Below are 27,572 nucleotides of genomic sequence, written 5' to 3'. Positions count from 1 at the left end.
TGTACTTCTAAATATGTTAAATAACACATATTCATTAATTCGAGCAGCACGGCTGCTGAGAAGGCTTTGTTAGATCACTGTGTGTAGAGCCATAGCCATCACGTGTTCTTATTATAATTATTATAAATATGCAGATCAAACTGAATACAATCTTACATTAACGACACATGGCAAGCAACGCGTCATTGATGTAATTTTTTCGTTTATTTTATTTTTAATAAATTTGCAACAAATTTAAAAAAATATTTTTTCACACTGTTATTATGGGGTATTTTGTGTAGAATCTTGAGGAAATAAATTAATTTAATCCATTTTAGACTAAGGCTGTAGCATAAAATTTTTTGGGAAAAAGCGCTATGAATACTTTCCAGATGCACTGTAAATACACATCTTTTTAAAGACTCAATGTACCATCAAATACAACAGACTATTCCTGGATATTTCTGGAGTTCCAATCAGACTGTAATAATGATAAATTAGGAATTATATTTATATATCAGTCAGGTTTTGTTAAGGAAAAATTATGGTTTGGGGTTACGTTCAGTATGGGGGCATGTGAGAGATCTGCGGAGTAAATGGCACCATCAATAGCCTGAGGTATCAAGACATTTGTGCTTCCCATTACATTACAAACCTCAGAATAGGTAAATTCTTCAGCAGGAAACCATTCCTTCTCATACTTTAGCCTTCACAAGTTCTTGATAACAAAGAAGGTCAAGGTGCTCCAGGATTGGCCAGCCCACTCACCAAACATGGACATTAGTTCTTTTTCCACTGCACCATGACTTTATATTCTGCACTGTATTATTTCTGTTAAGTGACAAGACTTTTGTCTAAGCAAAGTCAGACCTTACTGTTCTAATTAAATAATTAAAAATCAAGGCATGATCATATTTTATTTTGGTAAAATAAGCGTAATCTAGAGGCCTTTGCCTTTCATATAAGCCACTTTTGATTCCAAATGATCAACTAGAAGTCAAGTAATTATTTGTTGTTCCTAATACTTGGATAGTCGACAAGAGTTTTGTCAGGTAGTGTACAGTTGGAGTCAGAATTATTACCCCCGTTATACTTTCCCCAAATTCTGTTTAATGGAAAGAAGAAACATTTCTTAACATAATAGTTGGTCACACTTTATTTTGATGGTACGTTTGTTGATTTTAAGTTACATTGCATTTACAAATAATTCTTATTAGATGATAAGTAGACTGTTAGGTTGGGGTTAGGGTTAGTGTAAGTTGACATGTGCTTGCAAAGTTGCATAAAAAACTGCTTTTATTCTAGTTGAAATTAAACAAAAAAATACTCTTTTATTATAGAAGAAAAAAATAGAAATTGACTGAAATACTGTGAAAAATGTTTTGCCCTGTTAAACATCATTTGGGAAATATTTGGAAAAAGAAAAAAAAATCACTGAGGGCTAACAAATCTGACTTTAGCTGTATATAGGCATATACACATCTATATGAATATGTATTTAATTGTTTTATAGTAGGCTATGTATATTGTTTGTATTACTTTTCTTTATCTTACATGTTGTTGCTATGATTATTACTTGCTATTAATATTATTGTTATTAACTTACTATTATTTTGGATGGAGAGAAAGAGAGAGATTACATAAAATATGTATAAAATACTTTATAATCTAGGCTACTTACTGAATAAGTTACAGCGCAAACTTGTAAAAAAGAAAATAAGTTGATACCGGAGATAATAGGGCTTAAAGCTGTTTGTAGAAGTAAAAATAAACATGGTACACATTTTATTGTGCCGTGAGATTTACGTTTGAAAGTTCCTGTGAACAAAAATACGAAACCAACGATTGAACTGATTGGAGATCAGCGCTTGGGACAACTAACGGGAGAGTGACGTTCGAGTCACGTGCACAGCTCGAGCTCGTCACATGATCAGCTGATGACTGCTTCCCCTCTGATGGATGCAGGATTTCCAGCCTTCGCCGCTTCGACGGGCTCACAGCAATCCATTTCTCTCCAAAATACGACAAGCCGACAGAAAATAACAAAGCAGTAGCTTTAGGTTCAGTCGAGGAGGAACCTTTAGATAGCAAATCTGGCGCTGCTGTTGGAGTTGATGATGAACGGGCACGCGATTTTATACACCGGGGTCACTTTGGCCTTCTGGTCGACTATGGTGATCGTCGGTAAGTGCTAATAAAACCTTTTAAAACATACATAGAATGAACACTCTCATCTTGTTGTAATTAATTTGTCTTTATTCGTATTTATAATTCTTTCTTCTTTTTAGCAGATAAGCATTTTGACGTATTTAAGCAGACGTTAGCTGTCAGACACTAGCACGACTAACGTTAACGTTACGCCGAACAATAATAATATTAATGTCATTGAGGAATAATGCAAGCTGTTTTCAGAATGAAAACATTGGTGTAAAGTTGAAATGAAATGTATTATATAATTATACAGTAGGAATAGTACCGAACCCTTTAAAGTCTTGTCGGTGAGTAATAAGCATAATATTACACCTGCTGTGATGAGAACGTCATTATGTTCCTGAGGTGTTTCTTTTCCACACATTGACCGTAATGACACTGAAGAGTAGCAAAATGCATTTGTATATGTAGCCAGCATAGCTTTGTTTTGTATTTGCTACAAGGTTGTTAAACAGGTTTTATGAGCAAATGAGGAAGATGGCTCTCACATGACTGTGAGCTTTCACGTATTCCCTCTATGACTGAATGAAGAAGTGTGTGTGTGTCTGTGTGTGTGTTTTGTGCTACTTTAAAAGTTATTACCGTGCTACACTTTTTTTATATATATAATGATATCACCTTGATATTAACGTCATAGCTAAAAACAACACTAACCCATTTGTTTTTATTTCTCCACAGGTATTTGCTATACAATTTTTGACCTTGGATTTCGATTTGATGTAGCATGGTATGTATTGTGTAAACCAATCCTTCAAATACTATAATATTATGCTATTGCTTAACAGGCTTGTTTTGTCCATTTACTGTAACATTAATAGCATGTAGTTCTGAAGTCCGTATTAGCTAATTAAAGATACAATTAATAATTTAAGTGTTCCCTATGATCTTTAGAAAACCTGATCTTTTTTGTCACAGGTTTTTAACGGAGACTTCTCCATTTATGTGGGCTAATCTTGGAATTGGCCTGGCCATTTCTCTGTCTGTTGTTGGAGCTGCATGGTAAGACTGTCCATTTCCTCTTTTTAGTCCAGTAACTTCGGAAATTCTGATCTGTAGTTTTCAATATACCTTTTTTTTTAGCTTTGAATTTAAAATGGCTCCATAAATGATGGATTCAACTATTTATGTTTAGCATACTTGACCAAATGTAATGTAATGTAATGCAACAAAATTAACAACAATAACAGTTTTAGTAACAGTATTATTAACAATATTTTTAAAAATATATGTTTTAAAGGCTAGATATTGTACTAGTAATGTGAATTGGTATCGTGAGAATTTTTTTTTTTTGACTCTGCAGGGGGATTTACATCACTGGGTCCAGCATCATTGGTGGTGGAGTCAAAGCTCCAAGAATCAAGACCAAAAATCTTGTCAGGTAGATAAAATGTACTTTCTTTTTTATTTTGACTGAGTTTTCAGGATAAACCAGCGCAGAAAGACACTTCTGTATAAATTGAGAGATTTTATCAGAACCATGATTTTTAAGCATCAAATGTTAAAAGTGCAATGTAGTTTTAATTCTCCTTCCAAACCAAAACAGTTAGATTAATAAAATGCTCATCTGGTTCATCTACCTTTATTACAATGTTGTAAAATATACGCAATTCCATCTGTTTGGTAATTCAGTTTTATATTCTTGCCTAAGGATTTTACTTTTTACTAATTTTTGACAATTTCTTTTTTTTTTCTAGTATTATCTTTTGTGAAGCTGTTGCCATTTATGGGATCATCATGGCAATTGTCATTAGCAATTTGGCAGAGGTAAGTGAAAACCTACCCATTTCTTAGTAGGCGTGGGCCAGTATAGGTTTCTGATGGTATGATAATCTTGGATAAAAATATCACTGTATTGTGATTATTCCTTTAAACACAAAGTGAAAAGCAAAAACCTTTTTTCACCCCTTTGAACACAATATATTATATTTTAGGAAGCATTACAATAATTTAGAACATTAAACATGTCAGGCTAAATAATTTACATAAATAAACGACATCTGCTGTCCTTATTAGTTTCATAAACACTATTTTTTACAAAATGTAAAAAAACACATAAAAAAAACTTACATATACCTTAGAAATGGTATTACAGAAAGTTTTAGTGGTTTTAAACCTTGACTTTTCCAAGCCATGATAAACCTTGAAACCGGTTGTCATCCAATGCCAAATTTTTTGAGAAAGATTTCTTTTATGTTTTAATGTCATTTAGAACTTCAGTGGCACGACTCCAGAGACTATTGGGTCAAAGAACTACCAAGCGGGTACGTGATGCTCTAAATCCCTCATCCTGAGTGTAATTTCTCCCTTAACTTCTGTTGAGCAACCAAATGACACTGGTGCTGTCCTTTCAGGCTACTCCATGTTCGGTGCTGGACTCACGGTTGGCTTTTCAAACCTCTTCTGTGGCATCTGTGTTGGCATTGTGGGCAGTGGTGCTGCCCTGGCGGATGCTCAGAATGCCAACCTCTTTGTCAGGATCCTTATTGTTGAAATTTTCGGCAGTGCCATTGGACTGTTTGGAGTGATTGTAGCCATTTTGCAGGTATGCTTTTTTAAACATATATTTTTTATTCTTTATAGGCTGTTTTGTTTATGGTTTTCTAAACAGGATTAGCATAGCACTTTACTGGAAAAGTAGTTGTTTATCATTTGAAATATGCTGCAACATATATTTGGAGCATTTAACTTCAAAACATAAATACACACACATTTGTTTTTGGTAAAAAACAAGAGATATGATTGTGTGTATTTTAGCACATTTAATTTCAGTGTTTTTTTTTTAATAAATCAATTGCTTTAGCTATGACGTTTATAATACATGTTTATGGTTAATGACACTTTAATTTCTGTTTGTTTAGTTTTTTTCTATATTTTCATTCCCTTTTCTCTTCTGAATATTGTTAAGAAGTTTGATGAGAGCTAAAATACATGTTCATTATATAATTTTTTTGTCTTATGCTGCAGTCACACTAGAGCAATGATCTCAAACTCAATTCCTGGAGGGCCACAGCTTTGCATAGTTTAGCTCTAACCAGCTCCAACTCACTCCTGCTTAAGTCTTTGGTGGTCTTGAACACCTTGATAAGTTGCATCTACTGTGTTTGATTAGGGTTGGAGCAAAACTGCAGAGCTGTGGCCCTCCAAGAACCGAATTTGAGACCTATGCAATAGAGTTTGTGCATGTAAAATTCTATCATACAGCACTGTGAAAAGGGGCGGGATTAAGCAAGATTATTAGACATAAAAAAGCAATTGGTCCATATTTAAATTTTCCGAGAATTTAAAGTAATTCAGAGTTCACCAAGCTTAAACTTTGCAACGCAGTGATCTGTGAAGTTTGTTGCATGAGCTTGCGTTTCCAGTCTGTTGCATTCGCATGCATATGAATGGAAGTCTATGAGGTGAAAAGTGCAGTGTGACTGCAGCTTTACTTGACTGAGCATGACCTTTTTTAATATAAAATACAGCATTAAAATTAAAACCAATGCAGAAAATCTGTCTGATGCATACTTTTAATGTAAAAAGTTTTAGTTTTGTGCGAGTGGTTCACTTTAAGTAGCAAATCCTGAGTTGTTAGCAAGCTTATCAGACTTGCTCAACTGATAGGAGAGAACTTTAAACTGATAGATGTTTTGGGTTTTAAATTACTTCTAAAACGTTGAAATCTCTTAGATTATTTTAACGTAAATCTATTTGTTACCCAAAATATAAATAAAGAAACACAAATCCAAAGATTTCTTGCTAAGAATTTGTGATTTTTAAAGCAAATGTCCTGATCTTTTTGTCTGCTCTTTTTTTTTTCTTTTTCTTTTTTAAATAAATCAAGTCATCTTATATTCCAGCAGCACTATTATCAATATACACTGCTAAAAAAATAAAAGGAACACCTAACACAATGTAACTTGAAGTGTTTCCTATATTTTTTGAGCAGTATACATTTAGTAATATTGTCAGTACACCCATTATTCAGGTATCATGTTGTCAATAAATCATCAGATAGCTTGTACTTTGCTTTCAGTGAGTAAATATGTATTGACTGAAGGATATTATTTAAAAGAAAAATATTATTTTGCTCTTAGTTTGAAATTAACTTTTCCTCTCCCCTCTTCCTAATATTATTCCTCGTGTTAACAAGCTTTTAGTTCACCTAACTGACAAAGTGCTGTCATGAAGCATATTCTTCCCCGTCTGGTTTCCACCAGGATGATCTTTTGAATTATTTCTCATTAATATCCATCTAGCAAGTTATGTCCACTCACTGGAAAATGAATGTTTTATCACCATTTCCAGTCACACATTGTAAATGAATCCGACATGCATACTTGGATTCAGATACAGATTACTTTGCCACACCAGATCAACTCCTTTTAAAGGAGTCATTTCACGAGGCCTACACTTGCAATATGGCCTCTAAAGATAAGATTTTTATGATATATTTTTGGTTGATTCGTTCAATATTCAGTGTTATTGAGTATCAAGATTGTGTTGGTTAAACTTATGTTTTTTGATTTTTGATCTGTCTAATCTTTACCTATATATATTTTTTTCCCATTTTTAGACATCGAAAGTAAAAATGGGAAATTAGACGACTACACAACCTACAGATCAAAGATGCTGTGTTGCTGTTGCAAACCGGAGGTGTAAATACATAGTAAATTATTTAAATGTATTTTCCTTTGTGTCTGTTTTTAACCATCATTTTCTGAAGATTGAAATATTGTATGTGCACCAATTTGTCTTAAACGAGTGCATGATGCCGTTTGTTCACTTAGGTTGACATCTCTCAGTTCTGTATGAAATGAAAATATCACTCAATGTTTTTGCCCATACGATCTCATAACATAGAATCCCAACATGAGGATTGTTCTGTTTGAAAACGAGAGGTATTATATTTATTAAAATAGCCTAATAACATATATGATGATCTTGCATATGGGGAAAGAACCAACTTGGCCCGATGTTGAGGTCCGTTTTGACATAAATAGGGTGTTATGTTTGTAATCATCTCAAATTCCAATATATAGTTGGCTGTGATTGTTCTGTACAGTACAAGAAAAGTGATTTCAATTGCATTGGTGTGGTTCTTTGCATTGGATGGCCGTAAATCGTGAAGTATTCTCTTGGTCGCCGTATGCAAGGGTATTCTTGTGTTTGCGTGATGAGCTGATCTGATCTCACTCTCATGTGTTGTGTTCCTTTCATGTAGCTGCTGTATTTAAGCAAAAATTTCTTTTAGGAAAAAAAGTTGTACCAAAATAATAATGGTAAAAATGAATCTCCCAAGTTTATTTCTGCCAGCGTAGAGCCTCACTTTGTAGATCTCTTCAGTTCTGGTTGGTTAAAAATCAAAGGATATATTAATCTGATGTGTGTACATATTAAAAAGAAATCTGCTATTTTGTGAAGCATGAGGTTGTTTGCCATTCCGTCTTTTCCTAGTTGTCTTGTGTTTTATTTTTGTTGTTTGTTTGTTTACTTTTTTTGTATTCTTTTTCTTTCTTTCTTGAAACAAGAAGTGGTCTTTATCCCCCAGGTTACTGTATGAAGTCTCAGCTTTATGAACAATATGTACTATTCTCTTTTTACTATTTGTGGTGCGTCAGGTATTTCTGAATAGGCTGTCATGACCTCAAAACTTCACCATTGGTTCCTTTTAAATTTTCTATTTTTAAAAGCTTTAATGTTAATTTAATATAAATAAATAAATGAGTGCAGTTTTTCCATTATAACCCCCCCCCCCCCCCCCAAAAAAAAAAAAAAAAAAGATAAATGCTTAAGTTGCATTTTTCATGGATCTTATTTAATTTATAAATTACAAATATGTAAAGCAGGGCTGTGCAAACTCTGTCTTGGAGGGCTGGTGTCCTGCATAGTTTTGCTCCAACTTAATAAGCTTAATTAGCTGGTTCGGGTTTGTTCAATTGAGGTTGGAACTAAAATATGCAGGACATCAGCCCTCCAGGACTGAGTTTAGGCACCCCTGATATATAGGAAAATCTCAAAGGAACCGGTGGTAAGTTAGGCTTGTCAGTTTTGAAGTCGTCAGTTTTCAGCATCCTGATAGACACAGATATTTAATGCTATACTTAATTTTTGTGTTTGCAAATTTCAACGAGGCTGTATGGTTCTTTCTCAACCTCAAAAATAATATAAACAAGTTTAGAAAGACATTGCCAATTTTTGCAGTGGCTGAAATGCTTAACAGTACAACCCACAGCCTCATTTTCATTCATGTACAATTAAATAGTGTTTTTCCTTCGCTGCAGTCTGTAGGTTATCTAGCAAACCTGACAGTGCTCCGTTTGAACCACTGGTTATGATGACTATGATCAAACTCGCAAGATCAGTTGACCTTTTCTTAAATCAACTGAAATTCTATTTTTATTTCTATTTCTGATGTGTTTGTGAAGTGGAGCTACATACTAAACATGACTTTACTAACCACTGAATGTCCAAAATCAACTGTTAAATGTCTGTCTTTAAGTTAAAATGATCAGTCAACTTACAAACCCAATATGTAAAGCACTAGTCTTGTGAATCGTTTCCAGATGGTCCATTAGTCTTGCACTGGGTCTGTGGAGTGAATTATTAATATATATTTTTTTCTTTACGTGCTTAAGTGTTTCTTTTGAAACATTCCAACTTGGACCTGGTTGTAATGATGGATTACACTGAGAGGCTACTTTGAGTCTCATTATTCCAAAAGTCATGTGGTAAAGATGACCTTGTAAGCATTTCTTGTTTCAGTGATTGTTGAATATGTTAATGTGGTGATTCCATTGTTTTGATGTGTACAAGTGGATCCTCTAGAATTCATATAATTGTCCTTGGAGAAATTAAAAGAAACGTGAAAGTTCTTCGCAGTGTTTTTTATTGTTTGTAGTGCAGCAGAACTCAAACACTTGGTTATCAAATGACTAATCGTTTATTTATATTCTGGTGCTCTACACTCTAGAGGAGGCTTTCATTTTTATATTCTGTAAACGACTAGCTAATAGGAGTTAATTGACCACCTCGGACTATCATTCATATACAGTTGTGTAAATAAAAAAAAAGCAGTGCATTAAAAAGTGAATAAAAATGCAATTATTTTTATAGCTCGTATTTAAAAAAATTTCCATATTTCAAATGTAGTGGGAAGATAAATTACATATTCAATTCTAATTCAACTGATTAAGATTAAGTGATTTTGTATTTTTTTTACAGGAGGCAAATAAAAGGAATGTCAATGGGTTAATTCACCCAAAATGTAATATTATTAATTACTCATCCTCATATTGTTCCGTCTTTGTTCATTTTTAAAGAAACAAACTACAAGATTCTACATGTAATAAGAGCTCTCTCATCCTCTATAGACAACAGTTGTGACCCAGATCATTCAAAGCACTGTCATGATCAACACACAAGTGCTGTATTGTATAGTAAACACACACACTGACCTGATGCAGAGGACAGGCAAACAAAACTTTTTTGGCACACAAAAGTGCTCTTCGTGCTTTGTATTATTATTATAACTTAAACCACTGAAGTCACATCTGGGAATGTTTTTAAATGTAAACTTACTTTGAATGTTTTTTGTATGGTTGATGTCTATGGAGGATGAGCTCTTGGATTTCATCTAAAATATTTTTATTTATATTCTGAAAATGAGATCTTGGGGGATCGTAAGGGTGAGTAATTAATAGCAGAACTTTACATTTTTGGTGAGATAAATAAAAAATAGAGGCATCAATGCTTCGATCTTTTCTTTAGACTGAAACACTTAATAACAAACACATTTTTTACACTTCATTCCAATTACTGAATTTATTTGTATTGCCATTGTATCGGATAACTGCTGGGCATCATAATTGCAGCAAGTTAACCAACTTCTCTCGTACAAAAACCTTTATTTTAATCACTTAACAAACAAACTACATCCACAATTCCTGTGAAATAAGTTTTGCTTCGTAAACTGCATTTTTAATGTTACCTGCAGAAGTTATCAATTGGGTTAAAGTTAGGGCATTGAGCTGGCCACTCCACTACCCTAATCCCTATTGTCGGAAACCAAGTTTTTTCTTGATTACTTCTGTGTTTGGAGTCGTTGTCTCATTGAAACTCCTTTCAGGGGGATTTCCTCCTCAGCAGAGGAACATACTGTAATCTCTTCAAGAGTTTTGATGAATTCAAACTGATCTACGAAACGTGGTAAAGGTTAATAGATCTGGGACCACAGTATGAGAAACATCTCCAAATCATGATTGTTAGTGCAAAAAAGTGTACTTGATTCGAAAAGAGCAATTTACTCCCATAAGTCCACATTTTTTTAAGCCAGTTAATTTGTTCTTTGGTAAATTTGAACCAATTCTCCATATGCAGTATTTTCAACAATGGTGCTTTTATAGGGGTTTCTTACTGACAGCAGAATCTTGTTTGGCTGAATCTTTACCATTTGAACTATTCTTTAATCCATTAAAACTGTAGATGCATTTTTGTTCCATTTTCAACCATTACAAACAATTTAACGTGCATTAGAAACCTTGCTCCACAATTTAAATAAGTTTACCCTTCTTTAGTCAACTTTTTACTTATACATTACTGTTCTGAACAATGTTGGGACTGACCCATTTTATGTCACAATTCAGAAATAAATGAATTTTATAAAAATGTGTAACGCAATGCTAACTTTTCACGTTAATAAAGGACCTTTAATGACAGCTGTTTTTTATTCTCTTATTAATGACACAGTTGTTATTTTAATACATACTGTAAAGTATACCCAATTACAACGAACAGAACACATGACATAATCAGCTCTGCTGTTTTTCTATAATGATACTACATCCTCAAGTAACTAATTTTAAATCAACAAATATACTGCCAATGACAGGTTACAGATGTTGTACTGCTATTTTTTGACACAACTGCATTTTGTAGTTGGGGAAAGACTTTAATACTGACCAAAGGTGTTTGTTTTGCATTTGATTTAGTATTATAAAATGTAAATTATACTTTTGGTGGCCGCAGAGATCCATTTATATATATATATATATATATATATATATATATATATATATATATATATATATATATATATATATATATATATATATATATATATATATATATATATATATATATATATATATATATATATGCAGATTTAGTGCTGAACAAACGTCTTATTCATGTTGAAAACTATTTTGTTATGATTATTTCAGTGTATCTGATTAAAAGAAAATTAATTTTTTTTGGAGAAGAAACAAGCAAAACCCAAAGTTTTCTTTAATTTTTTTTATTCTAACTTTGTAAAAGACGTCTCATTTTTTAGTAATTTAGTTTTTTAAGTTTAATATACATTCATTCATTCGTTTTCTTTTCGGCTTAATCCCTTTATTAATCTGGGGTCACCACAGCGGAATAAACCGCCAAGGTATGCATATGTTTGGCACAGCGGATGCCCTTCCAGCTGCAACCCATCACTGGGAAACACCCATACACTCTCATTCACACACATACACTACGGACAATTTAGCTTACTCAATTCACCTATAGCGCATGTCTTTGGACTGTGAGGGAAACCGGAGCACCCGGAGGAAACCCAAGCCAACATGGGGAAAACATGCAAATAAGTTGAATACATCCTTTAGGTTAATTAATTAAAAAAAAAAAAAAAAAGAACAGAGTACAGAACCCAAAATGATAGGCCAATTGTATTTTTCAATGGGGATATAAATAAATATATAAGGCATTAGTACTAGTAAATGAATGAACGTAGGAAACATTTTATACAGTAGCTGGCATGTTTTATTTAATATTATAAACTAATGACAAATTAAAAAAATAAATAAATTGGCTAAATAAAATCAACAAAATTATTATCACTTATAATCATACAAAATACTTATCGGGAACTTTTGAAAGTCCAAATCATACAACGGAAATTACCCATGTATACAACTATATACTTTTGCAGATTTTTATTATTATTATTAGAAATGATGCACGCTTTATTAAATGCAGCATTATACACAAGCGAAGCAATAGCCTGAAACATCCATCAGATGGCGACAAACTACGACACGTTTCAAGTCTTTCATCGTCTTGTTCAGCAGGTGCATCGCTTTATGCTTTTTGTTATTAAAATATTTATAGTACAAGATATTAAACGTGACACTTTAGGAAATAGAGATACCCGCTGAGCATCGCCTGTCAGTCGTGACAGCAGAATTATAGACTGTGACTACAGAATAGTAGACTAAGTGTAGACTGAAACGAAGTGTAAAGGACCACGACATCTTTTTCTCACTGTTCTAAGGGATATACAGCCTAAAACGAACTGCTATTAGAGCAAAAATGCTTACACCTACAAATAAATGCCATTCGTGTCCAGGCAAAATACCAAAACAAAACAGAACATGGACGGCGACTGCGCGCCCTCTTGCGGCGATAAAGCGAACGACCGTTTGAGCCCTCCGAGTCTCCGTACTAAAGAAAACCTGCCTCCCGATGCCTTTATTCGCACACCCATCATCTCTCCTCGCCAAAAAAAACACAGCACGGACAGATGAAAATACACGGCAAAAAATTCAGTCTCATCACTGGAGTGTACGCTTTTGCCAAAGCCTCTGAACAACATGGAGATATATAGCATTCCTGCAATATGGCATAATCCTTTCATCAGTGAGCGTTTCTTTGCGAAAAATGAATTAATCGCCGTTGTCGGCAGAAAAAAATAACGCTATCCGGCAAGTAACTCCTTCTTTTTACATGGATATTAGGAGAAAAATACATGCACTGCACACAGATGACACATTTCCAGCTGAAACTGACAGTTCTTCAGAAAAACACAGTCAGCTGAAGTGAATACAACAAAGATGAATCCCTTTTAGAGGAGCTCTCCGGCTTGCAGAGGATCAAGGTAAGAAATTACATGTTTGTTTGTTTTTCATGCACATCTGAAACACGTTTCTGTCTCTGCACGACTTCCTTTGCACGATGCTCTTTGTTTCCCCTTTATATCACATGCTATCTTTATTGCCTGCCATCTTGATCAAGGCGTCCAGATATTCCACATAGAGATGCAGGCTGTACGATCTTAACTCTTGGTCAGATCACAATGCCACAATATAGTCTCTTTTTTCCATCGACATGCACATTTCAGCTCCTCCCAGCAGAGTCGAGTGAAAGCTCAAGGATGATGCTGTGCTTTGGTACCCACAGCATCCATGGACAGCATCCTGCTCGGTGTCTCCTGATGTAGGAAGCTGGCAGGACATGTGTGGCTTTGTGGCCAAAGATCTGAGAGAATAGTGAAGAATTCACTCCAACACTTTTATTATGAAGCCTGTATGTATGCTGCACTGTCAAGGTCTTCATAATTCATATCTAAATTAATACTCTCGTCAATAACAAACAGCACAGTACACTCTTATTGATGGCTATACTTCAAAAGAGTGATTTCAAACATGATTAAAGCCCCAGTTCATGTTTATACTCTTTATTAAGCAGGAATAGGAATTTTAGAGTCTTTGTAAGTGCAATGTTTTTAAGGTATACACTTGATCACATTTGCATTATGCTTACAGGATTCATAGAAGGTGTTGCTACTGTAAATATTGTACTGTAAGCTTTTTGGTGGGGGGTTATGAATTAGTACTGCTCCAATTTGAAATTAGGTGGTGTTAAGCATTTTCCTTGTAACCTTTTTGATTAGTAAATTATTGATTAGATCACATCAATGGCACTTTAGTCTCAGGGGCAACTGTGCTTTGTGGGGTCCAATTAACATCCAGCTGTCTTTCATATTTATTTAATTGGTAACACAGCATATTTAATTGACTGCACAGATTTTTAAATATCGTTTTAAGTAACTGCATTGTTAAAAAAATTACATTAAGAATAATAAATAATTGCTCAGTGTCAGTTTATACAGTACTTTGCCAAAACCTTGCCAGCTCTATTTAGTTTTGTTGTGTGATATTATGTTGGAGGGTTTTTTAAAGGACTGTTTGTTCACTTGTTAACTGATTTTCTGAACCTTTCTGACTCCTTTAGGAGGACTGTTTTTGATGACTCCCAACCTAAATGTTATATCCAAAATCAATAGTAGAACAAATACTGAATCCATTTTGAAGTTTTTCCCCTTATGGTTTAGTATTAAAACACCGTCTAGGCCAACTCTTTATTAATTCTTTATACACAATACCTGACAAAAGTCTTGTTGCCTATCCAAGTTTTAAAAACAACAAATAATGACTTCTAGTTCATCATTTGGTATCAAAAGTGGCTCACATAAATAGCAAAGGCCTCTAGATTACACTTATAATACCAAAATAAAATATGATCATGCCTTGTTTTTTAATTATTTAATTAGAACAATAAGGTCCGACTTTGCCCAGACAAAAGTCTTGTCACTTGACAGAAATAATTTACAGTGTAGAATAGAAATCAACAATCAGTTGCTCTTATTTTATATGCAAGCTACTCCTGTTATTTTATCGCATATTAACAGCAGCATAATAATGAATATGAACGCTACACATTTCCCTTACAGGATGAGAGAGAAGTTAAAAAGGCTGGCAGTTTGTGTTTTAGCTGTACTCATTTGCAGTCAATAACATCTGTTGTGCTCCATTATTTCTCAGTGATTCCTGCAAGTGACGTTTTTTCTCAGCGTCTATCTGTACATCTCATGCCCCCACACAATCTGCTTTTTAAGATTTCTTTCTCTGGCATGATACCTGAGAGGCCCAAGGGCAGACTGTCCATTGGTTCATTTTACAGTTGGGTTTAAACAGGAGCTGCTCTGTTTGGCTAATCTGCCTCCATCCACCAGAGATAAATGGCCTTTCAAGCCAGCCGTGGTCCATGAGTTCTTTTTCCCTGATCATTGGATCGTACAGATGATACTTTATTTAAGGTATTACTAACCTATATAGTTTATCTAAACTATAAAAAGACTCTAAATAGATAATGCAAAAGGATTATCCTTTTTATTAATAATAATAATTGTTAGTGATTATGAATTTTAGCCTACATTGAAGAGGATTTTAGGACAATTGACTAGTTTTTGCTGAATCTTTGCCATCTTGGTTGTTATAGTGAAAATGTAATTCATTTAATTTTACTTTAATACATTTAATTAAATAAATAGATGTAATAAATAAAAGTAATACATTAAATTAGAATGTATAATATTTAAATTGGCAGCATGGTGGCTCAGTGGTTAGCACTGTCGCCATACAGCAAGAAGGTCACTGTTTCGAACCCCAGCTGGGTCAGTTGGCATTGCTGTGTGGAGTTTGCATGTTCTCTCCCATGTTCGCCTGGGTATCCTCCGGGTGCTACGGTTTCCCTTACTGTCTAAAGACATGCGCTATATAATTAAATAAGTCAAATGTATGTGTGTGAATGTGAGAGTCTATAGTGTTTCCCAGTGATGGGTTGCGGCTGGAACGGCATTCCCTGCGTAAAACATATGCTGGATAAGTTGCCTTTTCATTCCGCTGTGGAGAGCTTTGATAAATAAAGGGACTAAGCTGAAGGAATATGAATGAATAAATAATTAAATTGTAATTTGATTAAACTGAAATATTTAATTTAACATGAAAAATATACTTGATTATTGTAAATGTTTGTAAATTGTGTTTATATACTGTACAGTAAGTGTTTATATATATAGGCCCATTAAAAAAAAAAATCAAAATCTGGACACTGGTCATACAGATGAGGAGTGAAACCGTTGGGTGTTGGGATTTGTTGTCATGGGAACAGTAAAACCCGTGACAGAGGTGGCATGAAGTGAACTGCTTTGTTTCGTACATCAGTCTTTTGTCTCAGTTTAAAGTGAATTTTTCTAAACTCAGAAGAATGAAATTTCTCATTTCTTCAGCTTGGTTTTGCCCTGGAGTACAGAATGTTTTTGCCCCAGTCAGAGTACGAATGTGTTTGTCGGTTGTGGTTTATTTGTGAGGGAGTTGCGTATTTAGGTGAATGAGGATAATCATGTCTAAGTCCATCCAGATGCCAACTTGGAGGTCCGTCCAAACGAAGGCTTCAGCTGCGGCGGTTTAATTTGTCTCTTGGCTTTGAGGAGAGTGAGCAGCTGGACTTGAGGCAGGCAAAAGCTGGGGCCGCGGTCTGTGGAGTTACACGCTAACAGAGCTGGAGCGTGGCCACACAAGCCTTCCTTCAGCTTGTTTTTGTGCTGTGATATGGACTGTCTGTCCAGACAATGCTGTCTTGTAATTAGCCACTCTGCTTCATGGTTTTTCCAGGAATGAATCATATTACCTTTGTGATATTCAGAATTAGATACATTTCAAACACTGAATGGAAGGAAAAGAATTTGAATGTGTAAAACTGTTTGGTGTTCGTGTAAGCCAGATGAAACTTTTAGTTTTGAGTTGGGCTTTTTGGAATATAGTGGGTTCAATGCAAGTTAAGCTTAGTTGACTGCATCTGTGGGATATTGCTGATTAGAACAAAATAAATAAATCATTCAGGTTTAAAGATTTTTTAGCAGGATTTGAAAGCAGAAATGGGAAGCATGTTTTTGTTAGCTAATGGTGTACATCAGTGGTCACCAAACTTGTTCCTGGAGGGCCGGTGTCCTGGAGATTTTAGCTCCAACCCTAATCAAATACACCTGAACAAGCTAATCAAGGTCTTACTTTGTATACTTGAAACACCCAAGCAGGTGCGTTGAGACAAGTTGGAGCTAAATCCTGCAGGGACAGCGGCCCTCCAGGAGCGAGATTGGTGACCCCTGGTGTACATCATACTTCAAATGATCAGAAAAATAAGACTGGAAAATATGTGTTTTAAAGTCGCCATGAAGTTAAGATTGTTTGTTTAACCTCCCTATTGTGACGTAAAACCAATTTAACTACTTTCTGAAGTGAGAAAAAAATGTTGAGTTATGCATGATTTTGTCTTTTGGGAACCAATTGAATCGTTTGATGGCCATTGCTACCAAAATGAAGAAATAATTGAATGCACATTTGCAGTTGTGGAGGTTTACTGTCTACCAGAATTACCCCCTGGTGGGGGTGATGACAAGAACTAGGAGCTACATTTTACTGGAATTGTATCATATTCATTAGAACTACAGTCTGAAATGAGACAAGGCATGGGCTGATAACCTTGGATAAAAATATCATGGTTTCTTGTGATTACTGTTCTAAATTAAGTTGTTTTGCAACGTTTGAGTAAAAAAACACTTTTTTCCCCATTGAATATGTTATATAACACATATATTTATATATATATATATTAACATTTAAAATATTTTTAAACAGTAAACATGCCAGGCTAAATAATAAAAATAAATGCTGTCTTCATTAGTTTTAAAAACACAGATTTCTTTACAACTTGAAAAGGCACCTTTTCTTTTCTTCAGATCTTCTTTTATTGGATACAAAGTAAGTTGGTTTATATGCTGTTTATATCATTGGATGTTGGTTTGTAAGTGATTTTTTTTAGAGGTTTCCTGAATCATGGACTGACCAGTAGCTTTTGATGTGGAGGGTTCTTTTCTGCTGGGAAACTGTTGCCTTAAAGGGCCACGAAACACCAAAACACATTTTTTGAGCTGTTGACAGTCGTATACTGTATGTGTCCCACACTGCTAAAAACACTATTAGGACACCTATATTTCACTTAAAAGTGTAAATTGGTTGTTTTTGCGTTATTTCAAGCAAATTCGTACTTCCGGTTTGAAACAAATTTTTGAAGCTGCGTCACGGCCATGACATAATAGCGTGTATTCCAGCGTGCAGACTGGGCGTCTGTGCTAGAGTGAGTCTTATTACGTCTTACAGTTTGTTGCATTAATGCATGAGTAAGGCTTGGTTCAAACCAATCAGCGCGCTCTATTGTGCAACTTCATTAATATTCATTACTGTCAGAGTGTAGATGGCAGAGACGTCACGTTGTGTTGGCAAAACAAGCGTGAAGTGTTGCTTATATAGTTTGCTGCAGTTAAGTTTCGTTTTCATTTTCTCTCTGTGAGAGCTCAGACTCATGTGTAGATTACAGTGTACGCGACGCGCGACAACAATAACTTACGTGTCTAAGGAGGATTATTGTTTACCTGAGAGCTGTTCTCATCTGCAAACGCTGAGATCCAGATTCGCTTTAGTCTCCTCTTAATAAAGACGCGGCTCTAGTTGCTGGTGATTGTCCTGTCTCTACAGATTTGGTAAGTGAGCGACCAGTGCTCTTTGTTTATTCAGTTCGTATTTTATTCGTATCAAACAAACTATTGCAACGAGTGTAAACAAGTTAGCACTAACAGTTACAACCAAACTATAACCTCGTGTTGGATTTGGCTTTCTGACGCTACCTGCCGTGTGCATCTAAGTTTCCGGGAAATGCTGAGTTTTTTTTCTCTCATTCGCCGTGCGGTATCAAACATTGTATGAAAAATACACGCTTAGAGCAGATCCTCGAATCAAATATCACGTTTGTCGGGAGGGACATGAATGAATTCCCTGAATGAAAGAGCCAAACTGCAGTTAAAGTCCACCATTTAATAATCTGGCAAATAATTCGACTACAGATGTCCATGTAAACACAGTCACATTGTCCGCTGTGTGTGTGTTTTGACTCTGAAATTCAGCGCGCCCAAATAGACACTCCCACACCCTCCCACTTTAGTTCCTCCGAAACTCCCCCCTAAACAGAGCTGGACACGCCCACTTTTCTGACTTTTTCCAAAGTAGAGGTGTGAAAACACCCTGCTGAAACGAGGGGGTTTCATGGCCCTTTAAAAAAATATCAGTAAAATAGTCGTAAAAACGTGTAAAAATACCTTAGGAGCAATATAACAGAAAATTTTAACATTGACTTTTCAAAACCACGGTAAACCTTAAAACCCATGCCTAAACGAGACATGTACTAATGTAGCCCTGTCTTAAAGGTATACCATGTGACCGGAAGTGAAGAAAAGTCGATTTCGGGGGATGGGTTGGGTTGGGGAGATGTTATGGTGTTTGATTATAAATAATTCACTGAGGAAGGCATTGTGCCGAAACGTTTGTGTTTTTGTATTACCTGAAAAATATAAAAATAAAAACAATATGAAGCAATTACATGATGAGTGCAAATCATCACCTTTTTGAACAATTATGAAGAATATAGAAATATAGATTAAATACAGATTATACAAAATAGATTTTTACAAAGTTATAAAGTGCACAGATACATTGTTTATAACAAGCACTATTATACATATACAAATAAAAAGTGTAAATTTGGATTTCATAATTTCAATTCATTTAACATGGATTTTGCAATATGGCAAAATCATGAGTATAAAATTCCAAAGTATAAGGACATTAAAAGAAAAAGTTTCTTATATTGAATTCAATAACTGGCAGGTAGCCAATGAAGTGTAGAGTGGGAATTATGCGAGTAGATTACCATGAGAATGTGAGAACACTGGCTACAGAGTTCTGAATGTTTCGGAACTTATTTATTGTTGTGTTTGGTAGACCATGGAACAGTAGTCAAGTCATAAAATCATGAAGGCATGAACCAAGGTCTCAGCATTGTTTATATTCAAGAAGGGATGTAAACCCTTAATATTTAGCCAGAGTAGAAATGTTGAAAGGACTGGAGTCAAAGATTATACTCAGAAGGCTGAACTAAAGTACCAGCAATATTAACACCGTCAGCACAGAACTGAGCTTAATATTTTGGTGACAAACAAGAAGAGGGTCTGTTTTGTCAGTATCAGGTTTGAGAAAGTTATTGATCATTTAATTATTTATATCATTAATACAAGCCAATTGCCGTATGAGTGGCTGTGTTGAGAAATCATATAAAGTTGAGTGTTTTCTGCATAATAGTGGAAGTTAAGATCTTGATAATAGATAATGTTACCTTAAAGCAGTTGGAATTGTACAGTAAATGAAAAAGGAAACTCTTTCCTTAACACCCTGCTAAGGAAACTCATTTCGGCTGCTTGTATCCTCTTGTCCGTAGAATAGAACATAGATTGACCGGTAAATAGAGAGCTTTGCCTTTCGCCTTAGCTCCTTCTTTACCACAACGGACCAATACATAGACCGCATTACTGCTGCCGCTGCACCGATCCACCTGTCAATCTCAAGTTCCATCCTTCCCTTACTCGCTAACATAACCCCAAAATACATGAACTCCTCAACCTGGAGTAAGAACTTTTCCCAACCTGGTGATGGCAAACCTCCTTTTTTCGGTGGAGCACCATGGCCTTGGACTCGGAGGTGCTGATTCTCATCCCAGCTGCGCCTGTAAAAACTGTAATACTGTGTGATGCGTGAATTAAATGCATATTGTAGTTGCTCTAAATGTCTCCCATCCCTAGCGACACTCGCCTCTTTAGCTTTTCCACTGTTGATTTTCAAGCTCATTAGGTGGACGTAGCAAACTTACTGAATTTTCTTGAAAACATAGGGAAGGAGGGTCTCGGGGTAAAAGAGTGAGACATAAAGGGTGCTTTCACATTAGAACTTTTGGTCCGCACCCCGGTTCGTTTGACGTCATAGTACGTTACATTTAGCTAGTGTGAACATGCCTTCTGAACTCGGGTGTGCACCCGTGAACCGTACCCAAGTCCGCCTGAAGGAGGCGGTCTGGGGTACGGCTCATGCCAACTCTGGTATGGTGAACCGCCAACTGTAACTGTACAACAAACTATCATTTTCATAACATTCGATCGTTTTTGTGTGTGTGTCTCACATTTCGTACTTTGGTACGTACAGTGGTACACAGTGAGGTCTGCTTGTCTCCTCTAAAAACAGTTTCTGCAGACACTGTGTGATGTTCTGAATGTTTATAACATTTTTGCGGCAGATGGACGCAAGTCGCTTTCTGTATGTCCAAAACCAAAAGCTACAGTTAAAGCAGAATGACTGCGATGTGCGGAAGTCTTTCCATTTCGGCACTTGCTTTCGTGACTGTCACCTAGCAACAGCCATAAACAAAACAGCAGCTCGAACTTGGGTACGGTCCAGGCAAATGAACCAAGTGTGAAAGCACCCAAAGATTACACAGATATAAAGCTTATCTATGACCTGTAGGTATTTATTCAGAGATTGCCGTTAAAAGGCAATCTGTATGGAACATCATTGTGTATGGAACATGGTTCGTCTCTGTTAATTTTGAAAGTAGTGGAAGCAGAGGAACTTGGCATGTGTGGTTAAAACACTTGGAAAAAAAACCCCGATGTGAACTTCTTAATCTCTTTATATTGTTTGTTCTGATTAGGGTGTAAATTTGTTATTTAGGTGGCGGAGAAGGCACTGGGGCGCTGTTTTTTTTCACATGTCAGTGTTTATCAATAGATTACACCAAAAAGAACAGGATATTGACAAACTATACATCAGTCTAAAGCTACAGCCCTCAAGCAGACAATGCAGCTAGTTGTTTTTTAATGGGAAGCTTATAAAGAATGTATTTGCTAAATGTAAGTTGTACACGAAACTTTTATTAGATATGGAGTGAATATCATTGTAATCAGAAGACACAAATGCATTTATTGCTGTACATCATGGTTTACTTTGAAATGTAAGGTTCCACAAAACAACATCCCATTGAACACATTCAGTCCACCGACACAATAGTGTTGAATTATGAATGGTTATTTGTTTAAGTCACGGTTTCTGCTGGAGACCTGTTGTTTACATGGTCACCATTTTACTTATGGTCGAAAACTGCATCTTTGTAGAAAAAAGCAAGTCGATGTCATAGCTTACAGTGTTACAGATAAAATAAGACCAAGAACTGAATAAAAAAGTCAAAAGTTATAGTTACTAAAATCTAATCAAAGCAGTCTAGTGTTTTGAAGTTTTGCATATGCAAATCTCTGAGCTACTTTTAGCCAGTAGTTTGTACTTCCTAGTTTGACTGATGGAGAATTTAACCAATGGCTGCATGATTCTTTTGACATGGTGGCGTTTATTGATCTATTGTTGTCAAATTGTAAATCTCCTTAAAATTTAGTAAGCTTTTTTCACATGAAATTGTTTTTAGAGTAAGCTATCGTTTGCTTCACTTACACGAAACATGGAATAATCATTTTAGTTATTTAGCTGCAGAGATTTAATATTGTGTTTAAGCAACAGCACAACTGTTAATATCACATCTTGATCTTTGCCTTCATTTACACCTCCACATTTTTCAGACCTTACTTTTTCTTGCATATTGAAGCTATTGTAGAGAATGTAACCGCTCAACACCGCGCACCACAGGATCTTGTAAGTGATGTTTACATCACAGGAGTGAGTTGAATGTGTTTTGAAAAGTGTCGGCTATACTCGTTGTGAGATTGAAAGCGTAGCTGAGTGGGTCTTCAAGCAGAGTACCATTCAGTATAATCTGAAATTGATGTCACGTTCGCATCCCACTGAACAGGTGCTGGCCGCAGATTTCCAGCCAGAGGAGGATGGAAGCCTGCAGGCAGAAAAGCACACTTTTAATGTGGAGAAATCGTCTTAGGTCAAGGAAGTTTAGGCGGATATTTTCAATATGTGGGCTCTCAGCCTCCTACCGCTCAATATGAAGCATCTAATTAAGCTCATTTTAATCTTTAGTGATTAGTGGGTGGAGTTTTCTTGTGGATTGTTTTGCTGAGTCTGTCTTTGTAACCCAATTTGAGTTTGACAGCTAGGTGGAGTAGAGTCAAAGTGCTAGAAGCTTATAAAAAAACAACTTATGCCTTATTTGTGCTTCTTTTTATATGAAAAAAAAATATATATATATTTAGGTTTTTTCAGTGAAGCAGAATTTCAATTTTAGAAGCAAATTCTTGAGTTCATTACATGTTATGTTTGTTTTAAATGAATAAATTAGTAATATTGTATATTTATCTGCACTTATGTTATCAAATGAGAACCCAATTTAAAATGAACCAAACTTATTAATGATGCTTATCTTATAGCATTCAACATTATTATCTTCTGAAGGGCTACTTTATAGCTGAATTTATCAATAAAGTTTCCTAAAATGATGTTTTAATGTTCTATTCATCTTATATCATAGTTTAAATTCAATTAGTCTCATAACTGATGAATTTAACATTATTATCGATCAAAACCTAACTGAAAAAAGTGCTTTTAAAAGCTCTACAGAAGACAATAGTGCTCTTTATATGTATTATAATTTATGAATTTTGAACTACTTTCCTGAAAGTGCTATAAATGAATTGTTTTGGCAATATTTGAGTACCCGGAAACATTTTGTTTTAGTAACTGATTATTTAGAGCTGGCTAAATTGTGTCTGACAATCCAAATGCAAGCTAACACTTTGGATGGTTTTCAAAAACATTACTAATAACTCCCTGTCTTCCATTGGTTTGTCAAACAGATGGAAAAATCACATGTTGAACAATATGTCAAGCTGATTGTATGCTCAAAAAATGTAGCTTTAGCGAGAAGGGAATTAATATCTAAATGCATGGTCAGGCAGTGGTTCCCAACCTTTTTTGCCTGAGACCTTCTTTTCCCCCGGAAAATATTGTAAGGCCCCCTTCAACATTTAATGATATTATCGCTCATATAAGTTTGCAATAAGCATGACAAACGGCATGTTTATTACTATATCTAGATATGTTTATTCTCAAATAAAAGCCTAATGTAAAATATAATAGCAAAACATCAGGAGGCCATTTGTGTCTGAAAAATGTAAGCCTTTGACCTTTAAATTGTCTCTATATTAGTTGACAGTTATTTGTTAATTTTATAAAAGTTTCTTGTCAGTAGCTGTGACATCCCTCGTCTCATTTTGAGTGTGTGTCAATTCTTTTGCCTTGCTCTCAAAAAATGCTCTGGGCTTGTCACGGTATTAGGGATGAGTCATCTCCAAATGTCTTATTAATTTGGCCTCATGCATTCGTTAGCAAGAACTTTGGTGCAGATAATGCACTGTGTCTGGGTCAGGGACTTTTTGCTTTGAGAAAATAGAATAAGCCCTAGTTCAGGTAACTATCTTGGTATTTTCTGCAGTATTGCTATCGCTGCGACCTAAAGTGTTTGGAGCTTTCTCACCTGTGTCCAGTATGCTTGGTCCATTACTAATAACTGCTGAAGGTGAGTCTTTTTTTGTGCAGGACGAATTTACAAATTTGTCCATTTTTTTGTTTAGCCAGGGAACTAAGGTAACATGATCATTCTCCTAAATGTCCACTGCTAAGAAATTAGAAAAATATGATGTGACACCCCACAGAACTTACTAAGGCTCCCTTGAATGCCAGGACCCCCCTGTTGGGAACCGCTGGAATAAGGGATCACAAATCTCATGGTTCAGATGACACTACGGTTTTTGAGACACGGATCAGACCATTTTTCGGATCAGCAAAAAAGCCCCTAATTGTCAGACATGCACAGTCAGCCACGCACACGAACGACAACACCCAGCCCTGATCCTACATCTCACAGTGACAACACTTGTTGTATTGAGTGCATATGTCTAACACTGCATATCTACTGTATGTGTGCATGTGCACGTCTGCTGCCAGACACTATTGACTTTAACTTTGTAATGTTACACTTGCTATTAAAGAAAAAAAAAGACATAATAAAACGACATAATCCTTAATGTACTTTACAAAATATTGGCAGGATGGAGAATGCATTAGACAATTAGACAATCTTGCTTGTCGATATCTGTATTTCAAGTAACTTACAGGAGGGGCGACATGCCAATAACTTTGATTAACAAAAGTCTTTACATTTCAGATCCATATATTCGTCTAGCAGATATCAATATCTCTGTCTGAATCATTACATTTGTATTAAGTGTTGTTAACAGTATAAAAACACTCTTTACATGAACAGGAAAGTGTTTTTATGAAGTGGCATGGACAGTGGTGTATGTTGTATGTGGAGGATTAGGGATGTGTGCCAGCGTGAGGTGAACAGGGTCACGTCCACAGGGAGGCTAGAGTAATGAAATGAAAGCCAGGGGCCAGTGACTCTGCTCACCTTCTGCCGTGAGTGTTTATCTCTTGCACAGGTATGACATGTCATGGCGCTGACCCCTGCATCTCACATCCATGCGGCTCTGCTGCTAATTGAATAGATACAGTCCCTTTCTTGTGTTGTCACCAGTTTGTGTACAGTATATGCTGTAAGAAAAGATACACTAAATCATCAGTATATTATATATATAAAATATATATTATATATATATATAATATATATAAAAGTAAATATATATACTATATATATATATAAAAGGATGTTTGCTTTTTGTTCAAATTATGAATTTAAAAGTAGTTGAAACAACGTAATTCTTGAGTTTGTGACAACCCAGCAAACTATTTTGTGTTTAATAGACATTAAATAGACATCTAAACATTGACAGCTTGACTAAAAAAAGGCTAAACCTGGGCTGTCAGTGAAAATCTAATAGACGTCTAAGAATAGCCCAAATCTAGACTAGTCGTCAAATAGACAGACTTTATATAGTCATTCATTTCTGTTTATTTGAGGACTAGTCTAGTTTTGGCCTATTTTTAGTCGTCTATCTTTTCACTGACTTAGCCTTGTTTTAGCCTATGTTTAGATGTCTATTAGACATGTATAAGACATCTTTTAAAAACAAAACATGCTTGCTGGGAACTTACTTGTTTTATGTTCAATCCACTTACAGTACATTTGTAATAACTAATAAGTTAATGTAATTCCTTCATGTTGTCAACACAAAACTATTGTGTGGAGCCCAGCATATTTGCAGTGTAGTGTTTTAAGTGCAATTAGACAAACAAAATGCAATTGAAATTGAAATATTTGCACTTTTGTGTTAAATTAAATCTTTTAACCAACTTATACTATAAGTACAATATGCCATTCATGGCTTTATAGCAGTTACAAAAAATTAAAGCCCAAATTTGTTAAATATTTTAAGGGTAAGCTTAATCTTTATAGAATACTTGTTACATTTGGATACCAATTGCCATTTTTTAGACTGATAAATGCATTTTCGATTTACAATTGCTATTACAATTAAAATAATAAAATATTACATTAATTGGTAAATTGACTTTTAATTATAAGAACACCCGCATTCTTTAAAATGGTTCTTATGTAGGCAACTCGGTTGGTTTTGAATCAGCCCAGTAAGGATTTTTAACAGGAAATAAATGATTTAATTAGTTATAATCACACTTCACCAGTACAAGCATGCCTTCATGTGTGATAAGTTTCACAATTTTTGATGTGAGAAATAGTTTGGCTTGTTTCTGACAGCAGAGTAAATTTAAAACACTAAAAGTGTGTAGGCCAAGAATAAGAGGTAAAAAATGAGTGATTGCCATTCCAGACAAGCAGTGCGTGAATTAATTCAGTTTTTGGCATTTATGTCAATTAATTTGTAAAATGAGTTGATAATTAACAATCATATTAAATGTTTGGCAGGTATGAACAGTAAATACTGTTTTGTAAGTTGTCAGCTTTCTCAGAGATTGATTTAAATGCATTTGTTAGGAAATAGTGAATTCTGCACAAAATTAGGCTAACTGTTAAGCCATAGGTTATGTTGACATCTCCAAAATATAATGTCTGTGGTGAATGTCCTCTTAATGGAAGATTATTTAAAAATGTTTATAAAAGACAAAGATAATGATTTTTTGTGGAGTTTGTAAGGATAATGATAAATCATTGGAGCAGTTATAGGATAATAATTGCAGTCTAAAAATTAAATTTCAAGATTTTGACTGATTACTTTTTTTTTTCCAATTCAAAACTTTGGATCATTTCAACAACATTTTGTGATTTGACAATAGTTATATTTTCATGTTGCTAATGCTGCATGCTAAATGATTTAATTGTTTCTGACTAAAACCTCTGACACTAAAAGTGTGTATGCCAATAGTAAGAGAAACTAATTGTCATTTTAGTCATAAAAATGTATTGTGTGAATATCCTACACTGAAAATATCCAATGCAGCCTATGGCTGAGCGATACATCAAAGAAAATTATTATGATATAATCTTTCTTATCATTCACTATCGATAATTATTGAATAATATTTTACAATCCATTTAGGAATATTAGGCTTTTTTATTTAACCACTTTATTTAAATTTACAAACATTACTAAGGCAAAGAGTGTTAATAATCAAAAACTAAATAAATTAAACACACAAATCTCATCTCTTATATCTTATAATAAAATAAACATAAGTGTAAAAAAGATTCTTAAACTTGATAAACAAAATGTTACAGTGGTGCAGTGGTAAAATGGAAATGCTGAACAATCTAAGCAAATTTTAAGGTAGATCAACATCTGTAAACTGTGAATAGTAACAATAATGATACAGTAAACCTCAAACTCTCAAACCTGTAAACAAAAACAAAATATAATAATCAAATCTGAGCTGTCAAGTAAAGGAACCAACCATCATTATTCAAGT

General features: G+C 34.8%; 2 protein-coding genes across 2 annotated transcripts in view; both read left to right on the top strand.

Moving 5' to 3' along the window:
* The first annotated feature begins 1,903 nt into the window (after positions 1–1,903).
* Positions 1,904–7,916, top strand: atp6v0b (ATPase H+ transporting V0 subunit b). Its single transcript, NM_199561.2, has 8 exons — positions 1,904–2,163; positions 2,869–2,917; positions 3,106–3,189; positions 3,491–3,568; positions 3,885–3,954; positions 4,400–4,451; positions 4,542–4,732; positions 6,749–7,916. Exons 1-8 carry the CDS (start codon positions 2,094–2,096, stop codon positions 6,773–6,775), a joined length of 621 nt encoding a protein of 206 aa, NP_955855.2. The 5' UTR covers positions 1,904–2,093; the 3' UTR covers positions 6,776–7,916.
* A 4,743-nt stretch (positions 7,917–12,659) lies between these two features.
* Positions 12,660–27,572, top strand: part of b4galt2 (UDP-Gal:betaGlcNAc beta 1,4- galactosyltransferase, polypeptide 2) — a 201,831-nt gene continuing 186,918 nt past the window's right edge. Inside the window, exon 1 of the mRNA XM_005163473.6 lies at positions 12,660–13,093. The gene's annotated coding sequence lies outside the window, so the exon portion shown is untranslated. The remainder of the gene's footprint in view (positions 13,094–27,572) is intronic.

This window comes from Danio rerio, chromosome 2 (assembly GCF_049306965.1).
Source record: "Danio rerio strain Tuebingen ecotype United States chromosome 2, GRCz12tu, whole genome shotgun sequence".
Lineage (NCBI taxonomy): Eukaryota > Metazoa > Chordata > Actinopteri > Cypriniformes > Danionidae > Danio > Danio rerio.
This window is presented reverse-complemented; position numbering and strand designations above follow the sequence as displayed.